At 37.6% G+C, this 17,829-nt stretch overlaps 1 protein-coding gene across 1 annotated transcript in view; it reads right to left on the bottom strand.

Moving 5' to 3' along the window:
• Positions 1 to 13,099, bottom strand: part of cercam (cerebral endothelial cell adhesion molecule) — a 69,597-nt gene extending 56,498 nt beyond the window's left edge. Inside the window, exons 1-11 of the mRNA XM_073829362.1 lie at positions 12,792 to 13,099; positions 11,569 to 11,679; positions 11,304 to 11,421; positions 10,910 to 11,044; positions 9,001 to 9,205; positions 8,658 to 8,777; positions 7,218 to 7,294; positions 7,035 to 7,141; positions 5,907 to 6,039; positions 4,281 to 4,408; positions 3,481 to 3,684 (exon numbers count right to left, since the gene is read on the bottom strand). Of these exons, the coding sequence (XP_073685463.1) occupies positions 3,481 to 3,684; positions 4,281 to 4,408; positions 5,907 to 6,039; positions 7,035 to 7,141; positions 7,218 to 7,294; positions 8,658 to 8,777; positions 9,001 to 9,205; positions 10,910 to 11,044; positions 11,304 to 11,421; positions 11,569 to 11,679; positions 12,792 to 12,994 (1,541 nt within the window). The 5' untranslated portion in view covers positions 12,995 to 13,099. The remainder of the gene's footprint in view (positions 1 to 3,480; positions 3,685 to 4,280; positions 4,409 to 5,906; positions 6,040 to 7,034; positions 7,142 to 7,217; positions 7,295 to 8,657; positions 8,778 to 9,000; positions 9,206 to 10,909; positions 11,045 to 11,303; positions 11,422 to 11,568; positions 11,680 to 12,791) is intronic.
• Between the last annotated feature and the right edge of the window lie 4,730 nt (positions 13,100 to 17,829).

Here is a 17,829-nt window from a genome sequence, read left to right as displayed (position 1 = left end):
GACCCTGGACCACAAAACCAGTCTTAAGTCGCTGGGGTATATTTGTAGCAATAGCCAAAAATACATTGCATGGGTCAAAATTTTTGATTTTTCTTTTATGCCAAAAATCATTAAGAAATTAAGTAAAGTTCATGTTCCATGAAGATTTTTTGTAAAATTCCTACTGTAAACATATCAAAATGTAATTTTTGATTTGTAATATGCATTGTTAAGAACCTAATTTGGACAACTTTAAAGGTGATTTTCTCAGTCTTTTTGATTTTTTTGCATCCTCAGATTTCTGATTTCAAATAGATGTATTGCTAGATTGTTTGCATTAAAACCTTTCAAAGGAAAGAGGTCAGGGCTTATGTATTAAATGTCTCTTTTGGATCCAGAATGAGATGGCGAATCACTTTAGGACTCGTGCTGCTCGACTTCAGCCCAATAAATGAATAAAGTATCAATTACTTTCAGCAGAAGCCTGTATTGATACTTCATGTACTGAGGGTAAGCGTGAGTACGGGGCCAGCTGGCAGAGGGCCCTTGGCTTTGTCAGACCTGGAAGGAGAAAAAAGCGGCAAATACCGGCTAAAGCAGCTACTAATTTGCTGGAATGCGTAACGGGGAAGGCAGGGCAGGGAGTTTAAAGGGTTAGCCGTCAGCGGGGCAGCAGCAGCACGCCCGAATCTGCCGGGAGAGCCGCGGATCGGTGGAAAGATTGAATAACGCGGAGAGAATGCTGCTCTGATCGGTCTCTGTGGGGATGAGGAGCTTCAGGCGGGACGTGCCAAGCGAAATGAATAAGAGTCAGAGATGGAAAGGAAACGGAAAGTGGAAAATGGATGGCATCACGCCAATCGACAGCACACACACAAACACTCGCACTGAGGAATCAAAGCTTATGCCATCTCAAGATCTGGGTTTCTTTCTTGGCTTGAATCTCGAATCTCTGTCTATAAAAACAAATGACTTTTACAATTACATAGTAAAGAAACTATGTAAAGAGTTTCTAAAATAAAACAGTCTTAGAACCAAAGCACAATTTGTGGCGAGCTATTTCAGTCAGTCCTATTTTGCAAAAATCGTACTCATATAATATAATCAAAGAGAAAATGGAAGTATGCATGTCTTTATGTTAAGAATGGATACTAAAATCACTCATTTAAAGGAATAGTTGAGCCAAAAATGAACTTTTACTCACTCTTAGGCCAAGATGTTGATGAGTTTGTTTCTTCATCAGAACCGATTTGGAGAAATGTATCATTCCATCACTTGCTCACCAATGGATCCTCTGCAGTGAATGGGTGCCGTCAGAATGAGAGTCCAAACAGCTGATTAAAACACCACAAAAATCCACACCACTCCAGTTTATCAGTTAATGACTTGTGAAGCGAAAAGCTGTATTTGTAAGAAACAAATCCATCATTAAGATGTCCATAATCATCATTTTGCTTCCGCCAGTAAACAAGTTGTCTCGTCTGAATCTGGAGAGAAATACGCACATATCAAGGTGGTTTACAAGCAAATTAAAAACGTGTCATTGATGATTTTTTTCTTACAAACACGCAGCTTTTTGCTTCACAAGATGCTAATTGTTGGACTGGAGTGGTGTGGATTACTTGTGAATTCTAATGATGTTTTTATCAGCTGTTTGGACTCTCATTCTGACGGCACCCATTCACTGCAGAGGATCCATTGGTGAGCAAGTGATGGAATTATATATTTCTCTAAATCTGTTCTGATGAAGAAACAAACTCATCTACATCTTGGATGGCCTGAGAGTGAGTAAAATTAAATTTTCGGCTCATCTATTCCTTTAAATGAGTGATGTTGTTCATATTAGTATCCATTCTTAACATAAAGACATGCATACTGCCATTTTCTCTTTGATTGTCATTAGAATCCACAAGTAAGCCACACCACTCCAGTCCATCAGTTAACATCTTGTAAAGCGAAAAGTTGCATGTTTGTAAGAAAAAATCATCAATGAGACATTTTTAACTACAAACCACTGCTTCTGGCGAAATCCATGATCTATAATTTTGCTTCCGCCAGTGAAAAAGTGATTTGGAAATCTGGAAACAATGATTTGAAGTTAAAACGTGTCATTGATGAATTTTTTCTTACAAACACAGCTTTTGCTTCACGATTCATTAACTGATGGACTGGAGTGGTGTGGATTACTTGTGGATTCTTTTTATCAGCTGTTTGGACTCTCATTCTGACGGCACCCATTCACTGCAGAGGATCCATTGGTGAGCAAGTGATGGAATGAAAAATTTCTCTAAATCTGTTCTGATGAAGAAACAAACTCATTTACATCTTGGCCTGAGAGTAAGTAAAATGTATTTTTCATCTTAACTATTCCTATAAATGAGTGATGTTGTTAATTTTAGTATCCATTCTTAACATAAATACATACATACTGCCATTTTCTCTTTGATTATTATTAGAATCCACAAGTAAGCCACACCACTCCAGACCAGTTAACATCTTGTAAAGCTAAAAGCTGCGTGTTTGTAAGAAAAAAATCATCAATGAGACATTTTTAACAACAAACCATTGCTTCTGGTGAAATTACAAGTCCATGATCTATAATTTTGCTTCCGCCAGTGAAAAAGTTGACTTGTCTGAATCAGGAAAGAATATGTGTCGATCAAGCCTGGTTTACAGGCAAAAACCTGTTCTAAACAAACATGCTGGCGGATTTTGATGTGTGAGGACAACAGCGAATGGACTTTTTCACTGGAGAAAGCACTAATATAGATAGAGGACTTTTAGCTAAAAACAATGATTTGAGGTTAAAAACATCTCATTGATTAATTTTTTCTTACAAACACACAGCTTTTTGCTTCACAAGATGTTATCTGATGGACTGGAGTGGTGTGGATGATGCTTTTATCATCTGTTTGGACTCTCATTCTCTCCGGCTAAAATATGGCTAAATTCTCAATCCATAATAACGCTTTCTCCAGTGATGAAGTCTGTCCCCTGTTGTCCTCTCACATCAAAATCCACCCACATATTTGTTTAGAAGTTTTCTGCTAGTAAACAATTCTTGATCTGCACATATTTCTCTCCTGATTCAGACGAGACAACTTTTTCACTGGCGGAAGCAAAATGATAGATTATCGACTTGTAATTTAGCCAGAAGCAATGGTTTGAAGTTAAAAACGTCTTAATGATCGATTTGTTTCTTAAAACCACACAGCTTTTCGCTTCACAAGTCATTAACCGATGGACTGGAGTGGTGTGGATTACTTGTGGATTATTGCAATGTTTTTATCAGCTGTTTGGTCTCATTCTGACGGCACCCATTCACTGCAGAGGATCAGTTGGTAAGCAAGTGATGGAATGCTAAATTTCTCCAACTCTGTTCCCATGAAGAAACAAATTTATCTACATCCTGGATGTCCTATGGGTGAGTACCTTTTCATTTTTGGTCAAACTATTCCGTTAAAATATGTGTAGGCCTGAAGACTTGAGTGAGTTACTTACTTGGGGTGCTTGTCATACATGATGGGTAGAAACTCATCCACAGGAAGCATCTTGGATATCGGTTCGGCATTAAGGAGCTTCTGAGCTCCCTGAAGAGAGATGGCGTAAGACAGCGTCCAGTAGGAGTAATCAGCGTACACCAGGTTCCTCACGTTCTCCACGGCAACTTCCTCATCAAGGTTCACCTTCTTCCTACCCAGGTATCTGCAACAGATCACCACAACAGCTGAAGACACTTGATGGAGGCGCTATATATGCGATGAGTTTTATGGTTAGATTACATGTGTATCTTTTAAAGGGGGCCTACTATGCAAAAATCACTTTTATAAGGTGTTTAAATACAGCTGTGTGGCCGCAGTGTGTGAAAACAACCAGCCTATAATGGTAAAAATCTACCCACTTATTTTTTTATAATCCCAATAAATCATAAACAGGCTTTCTGAACAAGCGATTCCAAATTTCTCCCTACATACAAGTCATTGTAGGGAGATATCCCACCCATTCGTGACAATCTTTTGTGATGGGAGCACTAGCTCCCACAAAAACAGCGCGTTTTGGCTCATATCCTAAAAGTAGCAATTTTAACAAGCTATAAAAAATTATCTGTCTGGTATTTTGAGCTAAAACTTCACATACACACTCACACATCAGAGACTTACTTTACATCTTGTAAAATAAAAATGAAAACAAAGCTGTAAAACAAAACTGAAGTCTTCCTTATAACTGCAGCAAAAGCAATATTCTGATTCTGGTTTCTTCTAGTTACCACGGCAACCATGTGACGGACAGGTGTCACTTACATGATGTCCCAGTCCAACTCCACCTGCTCCACCTCCTCCATCAGCCGCATCAGACGACGTTTAAAGTTGGCTTGGAAACGCACATCATCCTCAAAGATCAGCGCTTTGTCTAGCTGCATATCTACCATCTAAGAGTGACAGATGGAGAAAAAAAAATTACTAAAAACAAAGCATATTATTCAAACATGTTGTTCCATTATTTTAATATACATTACTGTTTAAAAGTTTGGGGTCGGTATAATAAAAAAAAAAGAAATTAATACTTTTATTCAGCATGGATGTAATATACTGATCAAAAGTGACAGTGAAGACATAAGAAATGCTTCTTGAGCAGCAAATCAGAATATTAGAATGATTTCTGAAAGATCATGTGACACTGAAGCCTGGAGTAATTATGCAGTTCAGCATTGCATCATAGAAATAAATTACATTTTAAAATATATTCAAATAGAAAACAGGTATTTTCCATTGTAATAATTTTTCACAATATTGCTCTTACAGTATTTTTGATTAAATAAATTCAGCCTTGATAACACTAACACTATACCACACTATAAGAGACATTAAATAATCCTTGTGACTCCCAACTTTTGAATGGTAGTGTACATAATACATATTTAATATGGAATAAATAATAATATGCATTTTTATATTGTATACCTTAACTACATTAATAAAGGCAACTCATGATACAAAAAGCACAAAAGTGCCAAATAATTTTATATTAACACAAAAATACATTATTACATTATACAATATTAATCAAAACTTGTACCTGCTAATATTATTTAATAGACCTGAGATAACATTAACTAACAATGAATAGCTGTATTTTGTTTAACAAACATTAATCAAGAATAAGAAGTACTGTAACAAATATAGTGCATTAATCAACATTAAAAGGGACAGTTCACCCAAAAATGAACTGACGAATCCATGTATTTCTCACTCTCAAGTGTATATGACTTTCTTCTTCCAGACAAGTTCAATTGGAGTCATATTAAAAAATGTCCTGGCTCTTCCAAGCTTTATAATGGCAGTGAATGGCTGTTGAGATTTTAAAGCAAAATAAAGTACATCTGTCTATCATAAAAAGTATTCCACACGGTTCCAGGGGGTTAATAAAGACCTTTTGAAGTGAATCAATGTATTTGTGTAAGTAAAATAGCCATATTTAAAACTTTATTAACTGTAATGTCTAGCTTTCACTAACTGTTGTAGAGAGAGTGGCATTCCAGCAGATGAAATAGAACGTAGGCAAACATGGTGACGAACGCAGAAGCACAAAGTAGAGAGCAAAACAAAACACCGCTCATGAATTAGAAGTACAAAATGAAGATTTGTAAAGAACAATGGTGGAGGATTTTGATATAAACCAAGAGAAGACTGGTTTCCCTTTGCTGTAAACAAAACTTGGTTCTCACGAGACTAGCGTATTTTCACCGGAGCTTATGCTATGTCTATGTCCTTCGTCATCTGCTGGAACAACACTCTCTTGTGAATGTGCTTACGACAGTTAGCAAAAGCTAGAGATTATGGCTTGAGGCTGAGTGAATTTCATTTTTGGGTGTACTATCCCTTTAACTAACAGAACCTTATTGTAAAGTAGGTTTAGGGGCCACTGACCTCTTTCCAGATGTAGTAGTGACTCAAGAAGCAGCCCACCTCTCCTTTGGTCAGTGTGCGGCCAGAGAAAGGGTCATAGTAACCAGGTAAGAGATCAACACCTAGAATCTTAACCTCACTGCTGTTCAGAGCTCTGCATGCAAACACCATCGAAAAAACAAAATCAGTGCACTTATCATGATCTGTAGACACAAAGAAAGAATTAAAGGAGTAGTTCACTTCCAGAACAAAAATGTACATATAATGTACTCACCCCCTTGTCATCCAAGATGTTCATGTCTTTCTTTCTTCAGTTGTAAAGAAAATATGTTTTTTGAGGAAAACATTTCAGGATTTCTCTCCATTTAATGGACTTCTATGGTGCCCCTGAGTTTGAACTTCCAAAATGCAGTTTAAATGCAGATTTAAAGGGCTCAAAACAATCCCAGCCGAGGAAGAAGGGTCTTATCTAGCAAAAAAATTACAATTTATATACTTTTTAACTTGAAATGCTCGTCTTGTCTAGCTCTGTGTCAACTCTGTGTATTCCGGTTCAAGACAGTTAGGGTATGTCAAAAAACTCCCATCTCATTTTCTCCTCCAACTTCAAAATCATCCTACATCGCTGTTTTACCTTTTTTTGGTAAAGGGTGTTTAATCGTTTTTGCATGTTCACTTTGCAAACACTGGGTTGGTACTTTTGCAGCGATGTAGACCATTTTAAAGTTGTGAGGAGAAAATAAGTTGGGAGTTTTTCGACATACCCTAAATGTCTTGAACTGGAATACACAGAGTTGACACAGAGCTAGACAAGATGAGCATTTGATGTTAAAAAGTACATAAATTGTAATTTTTTATTTTTAAATAATTGATTGTTTCAGTAGATAATGCTGGGATTGTTTTTATTGGTCTTTGAAGCTGCATTTAAACTGCATTTTGGAAGTTCAAACTCGGGGGCACCATAGAAGTCCACTATATGGAGAGAAATCCTGAAATGTTTTCCTCAAAAAACATAATTTCTTCACGACTGAAAAAAGAAACACATGAACATCTTGGATGACAAGGGGGGGGGAGTACATTATCTGTACATATTTGTTCTGGAAGTGAACTTAATAAAGTTTCCTTTTAAGAGTAAACATCTACACTTACGCTCCGTCAATAGCGTCCACAACTTTAGCATCAATCTCTAGCTCATACAGGGACCATAACATCCTGTCCCTGCGGTCTGGACGTCTGCGCAGGTTTATCAAGTAGATCTGAGGAGAACAAACACACATGATAAAAGCTGTCGCTCAAAACATGGTAAAATACAGAGTATGCACTCAACTCTACCTCATCAAAGCCCATGAGTTCAGACTGTTTGGGAGGAACATGGACATGGCGAGACACGTACATTGGCGGCCCATGGACTGTGGAAGAAATTACTTCAGTTAGGACACAAATCCTTGAGACTGATTCTGTTTGATTAAAAAGCTATTTGACTAATTAGCACAAGATTAGTGTAATCTTCACATACAGTGGGGTTCAAAAGTCTGAGACCACACTGAACATCACACAAGGTGGTTTTTGGGGCATTTTATGCTACATGATCTTTAGGTTTTGCGAAGTTCATAACTATGGAAGCTAGTTTAGAGTAAACATTTAAAAGATAAGTTCACTTCCAGAACAAAAATGTTCTGTCTTTCTTTCTTCAGTTGATAAGAAATTTCTTGAGGAAAACATTTCAGGAATTATCTCCATAAAATGGACTTCTATGGTGCCCTTAAGTTTGTACTTCCAAAATGCAGTTTAAATGCAGCCTCAAAGGGCTCTAAACAATCTCAGCCAAGGAAGAAGGGTCTTATCTAGCAAAACGATCAGTCATTTTCGAAACAAATTGACAATTTATATACTTTTTAACCACAAATGCTTGTCTTGTCTCATCTCTGGGATGCATATCAACATACCCTAACTGTATTGACCGTATTGAACCAGAAAGTTCACGCAGACTAGACACAACGAGCGTTTGAGGTTAAAAAGTATATAAATTAGCAATTTGTTACTAAATTGACCGATTGTTTTGCTAGATAAGACCCTCTTCCTCGGCTGGGGTTGTTTAGTGCCATTTGAAGCTGCATTTACACTGCATTTTGGAAGTTCAAACTCGCAGGCACAATTTCTCATATGCACAGAGCGTTCTTTAGAACTTCCGCATAAAGATAAGCCAGCTCGTAAACTTCTGCTGAAGCTCATTTTATATGTGTTAAATAGCCAATATTAAAACAGCACAAACTTGATACTGCTATAGTTTTGTTAGTCTGAATTTAGTCTGAATCATTTAATGCACAGCTCTTTTTTGACATCAGCTTTTCATATGTTTCGTCTGGTTATTACTGTCAATCATAGCAATGACTTGCGCATATTTAGCTGATTTACTTTTTTTAAACCCGTGTTTGTCATTCTTGAAACGGTATACATGGAGGTTTGGTCCTCTTAGACAAACAAAACTTTTCGGCACAGTACAGTTGACCGGAAAGGACTTAGCTGGCTTGTCTAAACAAGGAAGTTATCAGTGCATATGGTCAAATGAAGTCCAGCATACAGAGATAATTCCTGATTTTTTTCTCTCTAGAAACATAAATTCTTATCGACTGAAGAAAGAAAGACACAAACATCTTGGATGACAAGGGGATGAGTAAATTAACTATACATTTTTGTTCTAAAAGTGAACTCCTCCTTTAAAGGTTGTTGTTATCTTTAAAAAAAAAGAAGCTAAACATCAGTGTTACTCACTCAGAGATTCCAGATAAAGGTGGACGAAATTGATTCGATCATCCTCCACGGTCTGATGAGGCTTTGCAGGTACATTCAGATACCCATAACGCACCTTGTTGCACAGATACATCTGAACCTCTGTTTCAAAGAGTGAATTAAATCAGATAAAAGAAATCAGAAATTTTACCCACTCCATCTCTTTCCAAAACTATTTGACTGTCAATCCTAAAAAATGTTAGTCAGTTGGACACAGGGACACATTTTTCCCTCAATTCCTCCAAAGTAAATCCAAATGTTAAACCCATCATATTGCAAAAGATAAATAAGATACACTGGAGTCGTCCAGAAGGGGGCGCCATACCTGATACTCTGCAGGAGAAGGCAAAAACAATAATGTCGTCAAAGGGCCAAGAGTAGTCTTTGTGAGGAGGGTGAAAGGACACTTTCTTGGTGCCCGCTTTGCGCAGGTCCAGGAGAATAGTGGAGTGGACCATGGGCACGGGATAGCAGCCAAGCCTTTGACGCTGCTTTGTGGGGAAGTACTCAGCAGTACGACGATAGTAACCCTGAGACAGACAGAAAACTGAACAACACAGCCAAAGGAAAAATGTTTGAGCAAACTAACCCTCTCGTGCGTAGCTTTGTGAAATGTGATTAATCTGAATCAGTTTGTTTGGACAGCTCATGCAAATAAACCAATTTAAAAATGAATCACATATTCAAGTTTGCATGCAGAAGTTCCAATGCATTTAAAATATTTTAACTGCTGATAAAACTGATCCTTATTTTTAGTGTGTACATATATATGAAGTGTTCAGCAGCAGCAGCAGCATAGCAGATCTAGTCCGCCAAGACCAAACCTATGTATTTTCTACAATTTTTACATCAATAAAGATTTTACAATCCTTTCCAAAAGTTGTACTACTATTGAAATGTTTGGACTCTTTAAATTTTATGCTCTTTAAAGGCTGCATTTATTTGATCAAAAATACAGTAAAAATGTAATAATGTGAAATATTATTACAATTCCAAATTGTTAGATTTCTACTTGAATATATTTTAAGTAGTGCTGGGCAACGATTAATCACGATTAATCACATCCAAAATAAACATTTTTTGTTTATATGTGTGTGTGTGTACTGTGTATATTTATTATGTATATATAGACACATACAGTATATATTTTGAAAATATTTACATGCATGCTTTGTACATGTATATATATTTATATTCATATAATTTATTTTTATATATAAATATATTTAATATATAAACACAACATATTTTTCTTAAATATATACATGCACATTTTGGATTATTATTTTGGATGGGATTAATTGCAATTAATCGTTGTCCAGCGCTAATTTTAAAATGTGATTTATTTCTGTGATGTAAAGCTGAATTTTTAGCATCATAACCCCAGTCTTCAGTGCCACATGATCCTTCAGAAATCATTCTAATAGGCTGATTGGATGCTCAAAAAACATCTTTATTATTATCAATGTTATAAATTATATTTTTCATATTTTTTCTGTCCTTTAATGAACAGAGAGTTCCAGAGAACAGCATTTATTTGAAATAGAAATCTATAAATGGCTGACATTTCTGAATAAAATGCCTAAATTTGACTAAAAATCCCAATTTTTTTTACAGTGGTATCTCAAACACACACACACACACACACACACACACACACACACACACACACACACACACACACACACACACACACACACACACACACACACATGTTGGGTTTACATGTTTTATGGGGACATTCCATAGGCGTAATGGTTTTTATACTGTACAAACCGTACTTTCTATCGCCCTACACCTACCCTACACCTAAACCTAGCCCTCACAGGAGATTGTGCACACTTTTACTTCATCAAAAAAACTCATTGTGCATGATTTATAAGCCTGTTTCCTCATGGGGACCTGAGAAATGTCCCCACAAGGTCAAAATCTACTGGTATTCCTATCCTTGTGGGGACATTTGGTTCCCACAACGTGATGAATACCAGGTACACACACACACACACACACACACACACACACACACACACACACACACACACACACACACACACTTAGGTTTATTTAAATTAATTTAAATCATCAGTAGTCTAGAAATGTAAAAGATGCACTTTAAAGTAGTTACTCTAGTACTGTTAATGTCATACAGCAACCGTGGAAGCAGATATATATTGCAAGATGAAATGTTAGCTATCACTTTTTCGCTTCCAAGCTTGAAATCCATTGCATTGTACCTGTGGAGTGATGCCACACCAGTAGTTGGAGTACCCTGACTGTGAGTCCAGCATTGGGGCAATGACTGACTTATTTTCTGCCATCAGGAGGTGCAGTGTTTCCCGGTTAGTCAGGATGTTGTCTGTGTCTGAATACTGCAGATGAAGAAATAAACACATAGAATGACACCATTCTAATTATATAATGTGACAGTCATGATATTAGAAAATATAAAAGAGACAAACATGATATAAGCAAAAATATGTCAGTGCATTCCAGCGCAATTCACATTTCTGACCACAACAATATTTGAACCTCTATAAACTTGACTTGGTTGTATTTTTTTGGTTGTTATAGATATTTAGGTGTGCGTGATCCAAGAATTGGGGTGTATACGCTCTAAGTAGGTCATACCAGAATGTAGTCAGCCCAGCGTTTCTTGGCAAAGTTCAGCGCTGCTTGTTTGAGCTTCATAACATACTCATAGCGGCCATTAGTCCAGTGCTTGGGCCCAAGCTCACCTACATAGGACCTGTTTGGATAAAACAAATCAATTCAAGCTTCAGTAAAGGTATTTACATTTCAGAACCTTAAAAAAAATCCAAAGCATTTATAAAATTGCAGTTTTAACAAGACAAAGCATCTGGCATATATTTATGTTGTGTGATGAACATCTCACGTGGGTTTATCTAAAGGTCTCCACTCCACATAGTGATATTGTGTTTGCATGACGGTGAGCCATTCTCGCAGGATTGCTGTTGTGTTGTCAATGTTGTGGTCTGTCGCTGCCCTACAGGAAACAATACACAGAAAGACATTAATTAGCAACACTGGTCTCAGTAAAAATTGCATCTACCTAAAAACATACAGAATCATTTAAAAGATTGTTTTTGGACACGTTACAGAGTTCCATAATCATATATGTGAGCATTTACGTTTTCTATGAAGTCATGTGGTGCAACCACCATTCCTAAATATACAGGTCAAACAACAGGAAGTGATATCATAAAGTAGACCCTCATTACTTTGACCTTTTTATGACAAGGCAAACTTAGTTCACGTCCTAAAATGTCAAGTGGTGCAACCAACCCCCCCCCCAAAAAATCTAGTGATATTTATGAATTTATAATTCACTATGCTTGTAAAAAATACTTTCTATCTTTAAAAGAGCACTGATTTATTCAAGTAAGGAAAACATGATTTTTCTTGATAGTTACACCACATGACATAACTCAGGGGTGCCCAACTCCAACAAGTCCTAAGGGTCCAGTGTCCTGCAAAGTTTAGTTCCAAACCCAATTAAACACACCTGAACTAACTAAACAAGTTCTTACTAGGCATACTACGCAAACTTTCCAGCAGGTGTGTTGAGGCAAGTTGGAGCTAAACTCTGCAGGATACTGGCCCTCCAGGACCAAGTTTGGACACCCCTGACATAAGTAAACTTTCAATTTAAACTTTCAAATTTTTTTCTTTTTTTCTAAAAACTTGGGCACTCTTATTTGTCAGTGACCTAAATACTGAGTAATACAAATGAACTACATGTACTAACATGTCATAACTATTTTTTTGGTTAGTAATGTAGCACTAAACTTTCTCATGCCCATTGTAATCACAAAATACATTATTTAAAACTACTTAAAACGTGAAAACATGCACTACTTCGTTTATTTCCTAAATAGTATGTGCTAGAAGTAAAATAAGTGCATTTAAGTTCATAAATAAAGAACATACATCCCAAACGTTATTATTAGTTGGGGGAAGGGGATCTGCTTTTGGGGGAAAGCCTGAAAAGTCAAGGGGAGGAGGTGATTGAATGCAAATAAGACTGACCTTTTGACATCTACAAATAATAAAAAAGATCACCAACAGGCTTAAAAGCCAAAGAAGGAAGTCACCTACCAGATAGAGATACGCTCTTTGGGATAGTTTAATCTTTCGAGAGCTCCGAGGTAGTGGGGTAAAGAATGAGCGGCGTTCCGTGCGATTATAGCTATAACAATCGTGGGCGGCTGCATCTTTGACTCTTCGGTATAATTTTCCTCTGAAAAGTAACATTGTGCTACCGCAAGAATGGTCCAGACATTTATAATCCAAGATAACATGGTTTGATTTCGGTGGTCCGCTGTGTCGTTGCACAAACAGTCCCATCCGCGTCAGCAGAGCAGATGAAGGAAAGAGGGCTCTTCCCTAAACTTCACACTCCCCCTCAAAATCTCCGTTCCCCCCGGAGGAGCCAACGTGTTCTGTTAGCTGGGTTTGAGTTACAACTTCCGTGTGAGGATTTGTTTTTCGTCACAGTGAGCAACAGTGACTTTCTTTTTTCTCATTTTTGTGGCAATCAAAGAAATAGTGTGAATCAGTGCCATTTTAGAAATGTCCTCCGAACTGCTACATTTGTAAATGTTCGTTGTAACATTTACTTTGTTGTTTAGAATGTTTCACCGAGCACATCGACGTTCTTTTCTAAAGCCCAACTGTTACATTTTAGAATGTTAATGTTGCGGTAACATTTCGCTACATTTCACTAGCCAGAATGTTTCAAGGCAGTGTGCTGACGTTCATTTGGAGTTTTTCATCCCAATAAGCAACAGTAACTTTCTTTTTTATAATTTCGTATCAACCAAAGAAATAGTCCAAACCACTGCCATTTTTGCAATGTTCTATCGAACTAAATCACTCATGAGCCTTAATAGTTACATTTTAGTTTATTCTAAATTCCCAACGCACAACATTGCTAATTTCTTTAACTTATTTTTCATTTGCATTATGTCTGGAAGAACAAAATTAGGAAATAACAGTTTGATAAAGTGTAATGACTGAAATGACATCATAAGTGTGTCACCGTAAATATGCTATCGTACATTAACAAACTAATAAACTTCAAACAAAACATAGGCCTACATTATGTAGGCTAACTGCTTAGATGGAAAACGTTATTAATATTTTACAAAACTATCACACGAAGTTCTAACTGCTTCTTTCATTAAACATTTGCCTACAGTGAACAACCACAAGAGGGACTTATTGAGCTTGTTTCACAAATGAACCAGCTGGGATCTTATTATGACTTGTCTCCATTGGTTTGACACTAGAAGAGCTATTTTTCTTATTATGTGAAGCTAAAAAGATAGATAGATAGATAGATAGATAGATAGATAGATAGATAGATAGATAGATAGATAGATAGATAGATAGATAGATAGATAGATAGATAGATAGATAGATAGATAGATAGATAGATAGATAGATAGATTGTTTCCATCTTTTACTGGTTGTTTGTCTGCATAGGAATGTAAAATTGATCAGTGGCCATCCAACACTATTGAGTTCTTGTCTTTAGAAATGCTGAGATGCTCCTCAAAGAGAGATCCATTGAAAGTGAGAAGCTCAATGAGGAGATGCTGCTGAAGAGCAAAACCTTGGAGGGCGTAATCAGAAAAGAAAACAGCCTGCAAAGAACAAAGAGATAAAGGCACTGAGAGAGTAAACGGAATACGGCTGACATCCAGCTAAACTGATTTCAGAGGCTTTCAAGTGGCCCTGCTATCATTGGCCAGTTGCACTGGCTGTAACAATTAAATTACTGCCGTGTTCAAACCTGGTCCTGAGACTTGGGTCAAAGGGAGTGTCATTTCGTGGTACCCACGCCTACCCCTCCAACCCCTGGCCTTCGGAGGGCACTTTCCCAGCGCCTTCAGCACAGCCAACCCTGAGAGAGTTCACCAACATCCCAAGTAACTTTTCACTGCTGGGTCAAAGGTCTTAGGAGCAGGGCAGCAGGGTGTGGCGGGGGGTCGAGGGCACACAAGACAACTAGTCTGGGCCCAAACATTTATTCAGAGAAGGTGGGGGACATTTCCCCCCCTGGAAAACTTTGATTAAGCCACTTTATCCCATGCCTAGTGGGGGGTCTGCCATGAGCCTATGGATATACGCAGCCATGTGGCATGCAAAGTGTAAGGGGGGGGTCCGCTGGTCCTAGCACCTCCGCAGACTCTTTCTTTAACGGGTCAGTCAAAATCCCCAAAAGGGCAGCTGGGACACTATGGGAAAGCCTCGAACTTCGGCCAGCGTTGTGATAATCAATAACATGTTCCCATACAGATGTCTCACGGCTCATCAGCTCAATAACTGTCACTCACGGTCCCACGCTCAGCTCAATCGCGCAAACTTACTCAGCAGTGGTGAAGTGACAGGCCAACACTGAATGAATGTCAGTTTGTGAAATTAGTTTGAATCTCCACTGAAGCATTTCGGGAGGTTTGGATCCTAAAAAGGAATCGGCTGTGTTTTGAATAGAATACATACTTACCACAAAAGTAGCATGCTAAATGCAACATAGGCTCACTGAAAAAACTTGATTCTACATACATCTTTGCAACATTTAGTATGTAATTATATGTAGTAATAATATGTTATAACTACAAAAGTTTTGCCCTAGTGCATGATTTGTAAATAAATATATTTTGACATTTATGCCACCTAACCAGCTCCATGTGTATGGATATTGTGATAGTAAACTTGCTCAGGAGCGCACCTAGTACAGTGCTGCACTTGAGATGCAGATACAAATTTCGTTAAACACAAGTTACGATAAAAAGCCCAAAGACTTGAGGAAACAGGCTGAAATGGCATGGTTGCTTCAGTAAATGTGTTTTTATCTCACATTTGCTTTTTTAACATTATTGGTTAGGTTTAAAAAAAAAAAAAAAAAAAAAACTATGTGAAAACAGTATTACAGTAGTGGCCAAAATTATTAAAACACTAGTATTTTCACCAGCTAAGAATGATTTTAAGTCAATTATTTCTATCTTTTGCTGTAGTGTGTCAGTAGGAAATGTCAGTTTACATTTCCAAACATTCATTTTTGATTAATGATTGTAAAATCTAGTAAAAAAAAATTTTTTTGCCATAAATTGTAAAATCCATTGAGATTTTTGTTTTGACAACAGCCAGAGCTCCACACTGAGATCTGATCTCATCATCATCCAGTCTGTCTGCAATGACATAAAGAAACAGAACAAACTGAGACAGACTAAATCCAGAAAAACTGTGGCAACATCTCCAAGATACTTCAAGAATTCTACCTGCAAAGTTACAGTACTGTTAAAAGTTTTAGGCACTTCTGTAAAAATGCTGTAAAATGAGGATGCTGTCAAAAATAATGTCTTAAATAGATTTTCTTTATCAAATAACTTAACTAAATTAAATCAACATTTGCTGAGACCATCCTTTGCGTTCAAAGAAGCTTTTACCCTAGGTGCACTTGCGCATAATTTTTCAGGTAGCTTTGCAGGTAGGTCTCTTGAAGCATCTTGGAGACGTTGCCACAGTTCTTCTGGATTTAGTCTGTCTCAGTTTGTTGACTGGGTGATGATGAGATCAGATCTCTGTGTGGAGCGCTGGCTGTTGTCAGATTCCTTGTGCAAACAAAAATCTTCCTGGATTATTACAATTAATGGCAAAATTAATGTTTGGAATTGTAAACTGATATTTCCTACTGACACACTACAGCAAAAGATAAAAAATTACTGACCTAAAACCATATTTTAGCTGGTGAAAATACTAGTGTTCTAGTCTTCATTTTGGCCACCACTGTATGTCTGAATTCGCAGTTTTCAAAAAACAATATGTGAAAAAAGTAGTGTCCGAATTTGCAGTATTCAAAAACCAATATGTGAAAAGAGTAGTACAGTGGTGTGAAAAAGTGTTGGCCCACCCCAGTGGTTCACACTTTAATGTTTCAGATCATCAAACAAATTTAAATATTAATCAAAGATAACACAAGTAAACACAACATGCAGTTTTTGAATGAAGTTTTTTTATTATGAAGGGAAAACAAAATCCAAACCGACATGGCCCTGTGTTTGCCCCCTAAACTTAATAACTGGTTGGGCCACCCTTAGCAGCAACAACTGCAATCAAGCGTTTGCGATAACTTGCAATGAGTCTGTTACGGCGCTGTGCAGGAATTTTGGCCACTCATCTTGGCAGAATTGTTGTAATTCAGCCACATTGGAGGGTTTTCAGGCATTTATCACCTTTTTAAGGTCATGCCACAGCATCTCAATAGGATTCAGGTCAGGACTTTGACTAGGCCACTCCAAAGTCTTCATTTTGTTTTTCTTCAGCCATTCAGAGGTGGATTTGCTGGTGTGTTTTGGATCATTGTCCTGCTGCAGAACCCAAGTTCACTTCAGCTTGAGGTCACGAACAGATGGCCAGACATTGTCCTTCAGGATTTTTTGGTAGACAGCAGAATTCATGGTTCCATTTATCACAGCAAGTCTTCCAGCTCCAGAAGCAGCAAAACAGCCCCAGACCATCACACTACCAGCACCATATTTGACTGTTGGTATGATGTTCTTTTTCTGAAATGCTGTGTTACTTTTACGCCATATCTAATGGGACACACACCTTCCAAAATGTTCAACTTTTGTCTCGTCAGTCCACAGAGTATTTTCCCAAAAGTCTTGGGGATCATCAAGATGTGTTCTGGCAAAACTGAGACGAGCCTTTATGTTCTTTTTGCTCAGCAGCAGTTTTCGTCTTGGAACTCTGCCATTCAGGCCATTTTTGCCCAGTCTCTTTCTTATGGTGGAGTCATGAACACTGACCTTAACTGAGGCAAGAGAGGCCTGCAGTTCTTTAGATGTTGTTGTGGGGTCTTTTGTAACCTCTTGGATGAGTCGTCGCTGCGCTTTTGGGGTAATTTTGGTCGGCCGGCCACTCCTGGGAAGGTTCACCACTGTTCCATGTTTTCGCCATTTGTGGATAATGGCTCTCAATGTGGTGATGGATCTCAATTACTTTCTTTCTCATTTGTTCCTCAATTTCTTTGGATCTCAACATGATGTGTAGCTTTTGAGGATCTTTTGATCTACTTCACTTTGTCAGGCAGGTCCTATTTAAGTGATTTCTTGATTGCGAACAGGTG

The sequence above is a fragment of the Garra rufa genome, chromosome 23 (genome assembly GCF_049309525.1).
Source record: "Garra rufa chromosome 23, GarRuf1.0, whole genome shotgun sequence".
Taxonomy (NCBI): Eukaryota; Metazoa; Chordata; class Actinopteri; order Cypriniformes; family Cyprinidae; genus Garra; species Garra rufa.
The sequence above is the reverse complement of the archived record's forward strand: the minus strand, read 5'-3'. Positions and strand labels throughout refer to the sequence as shown.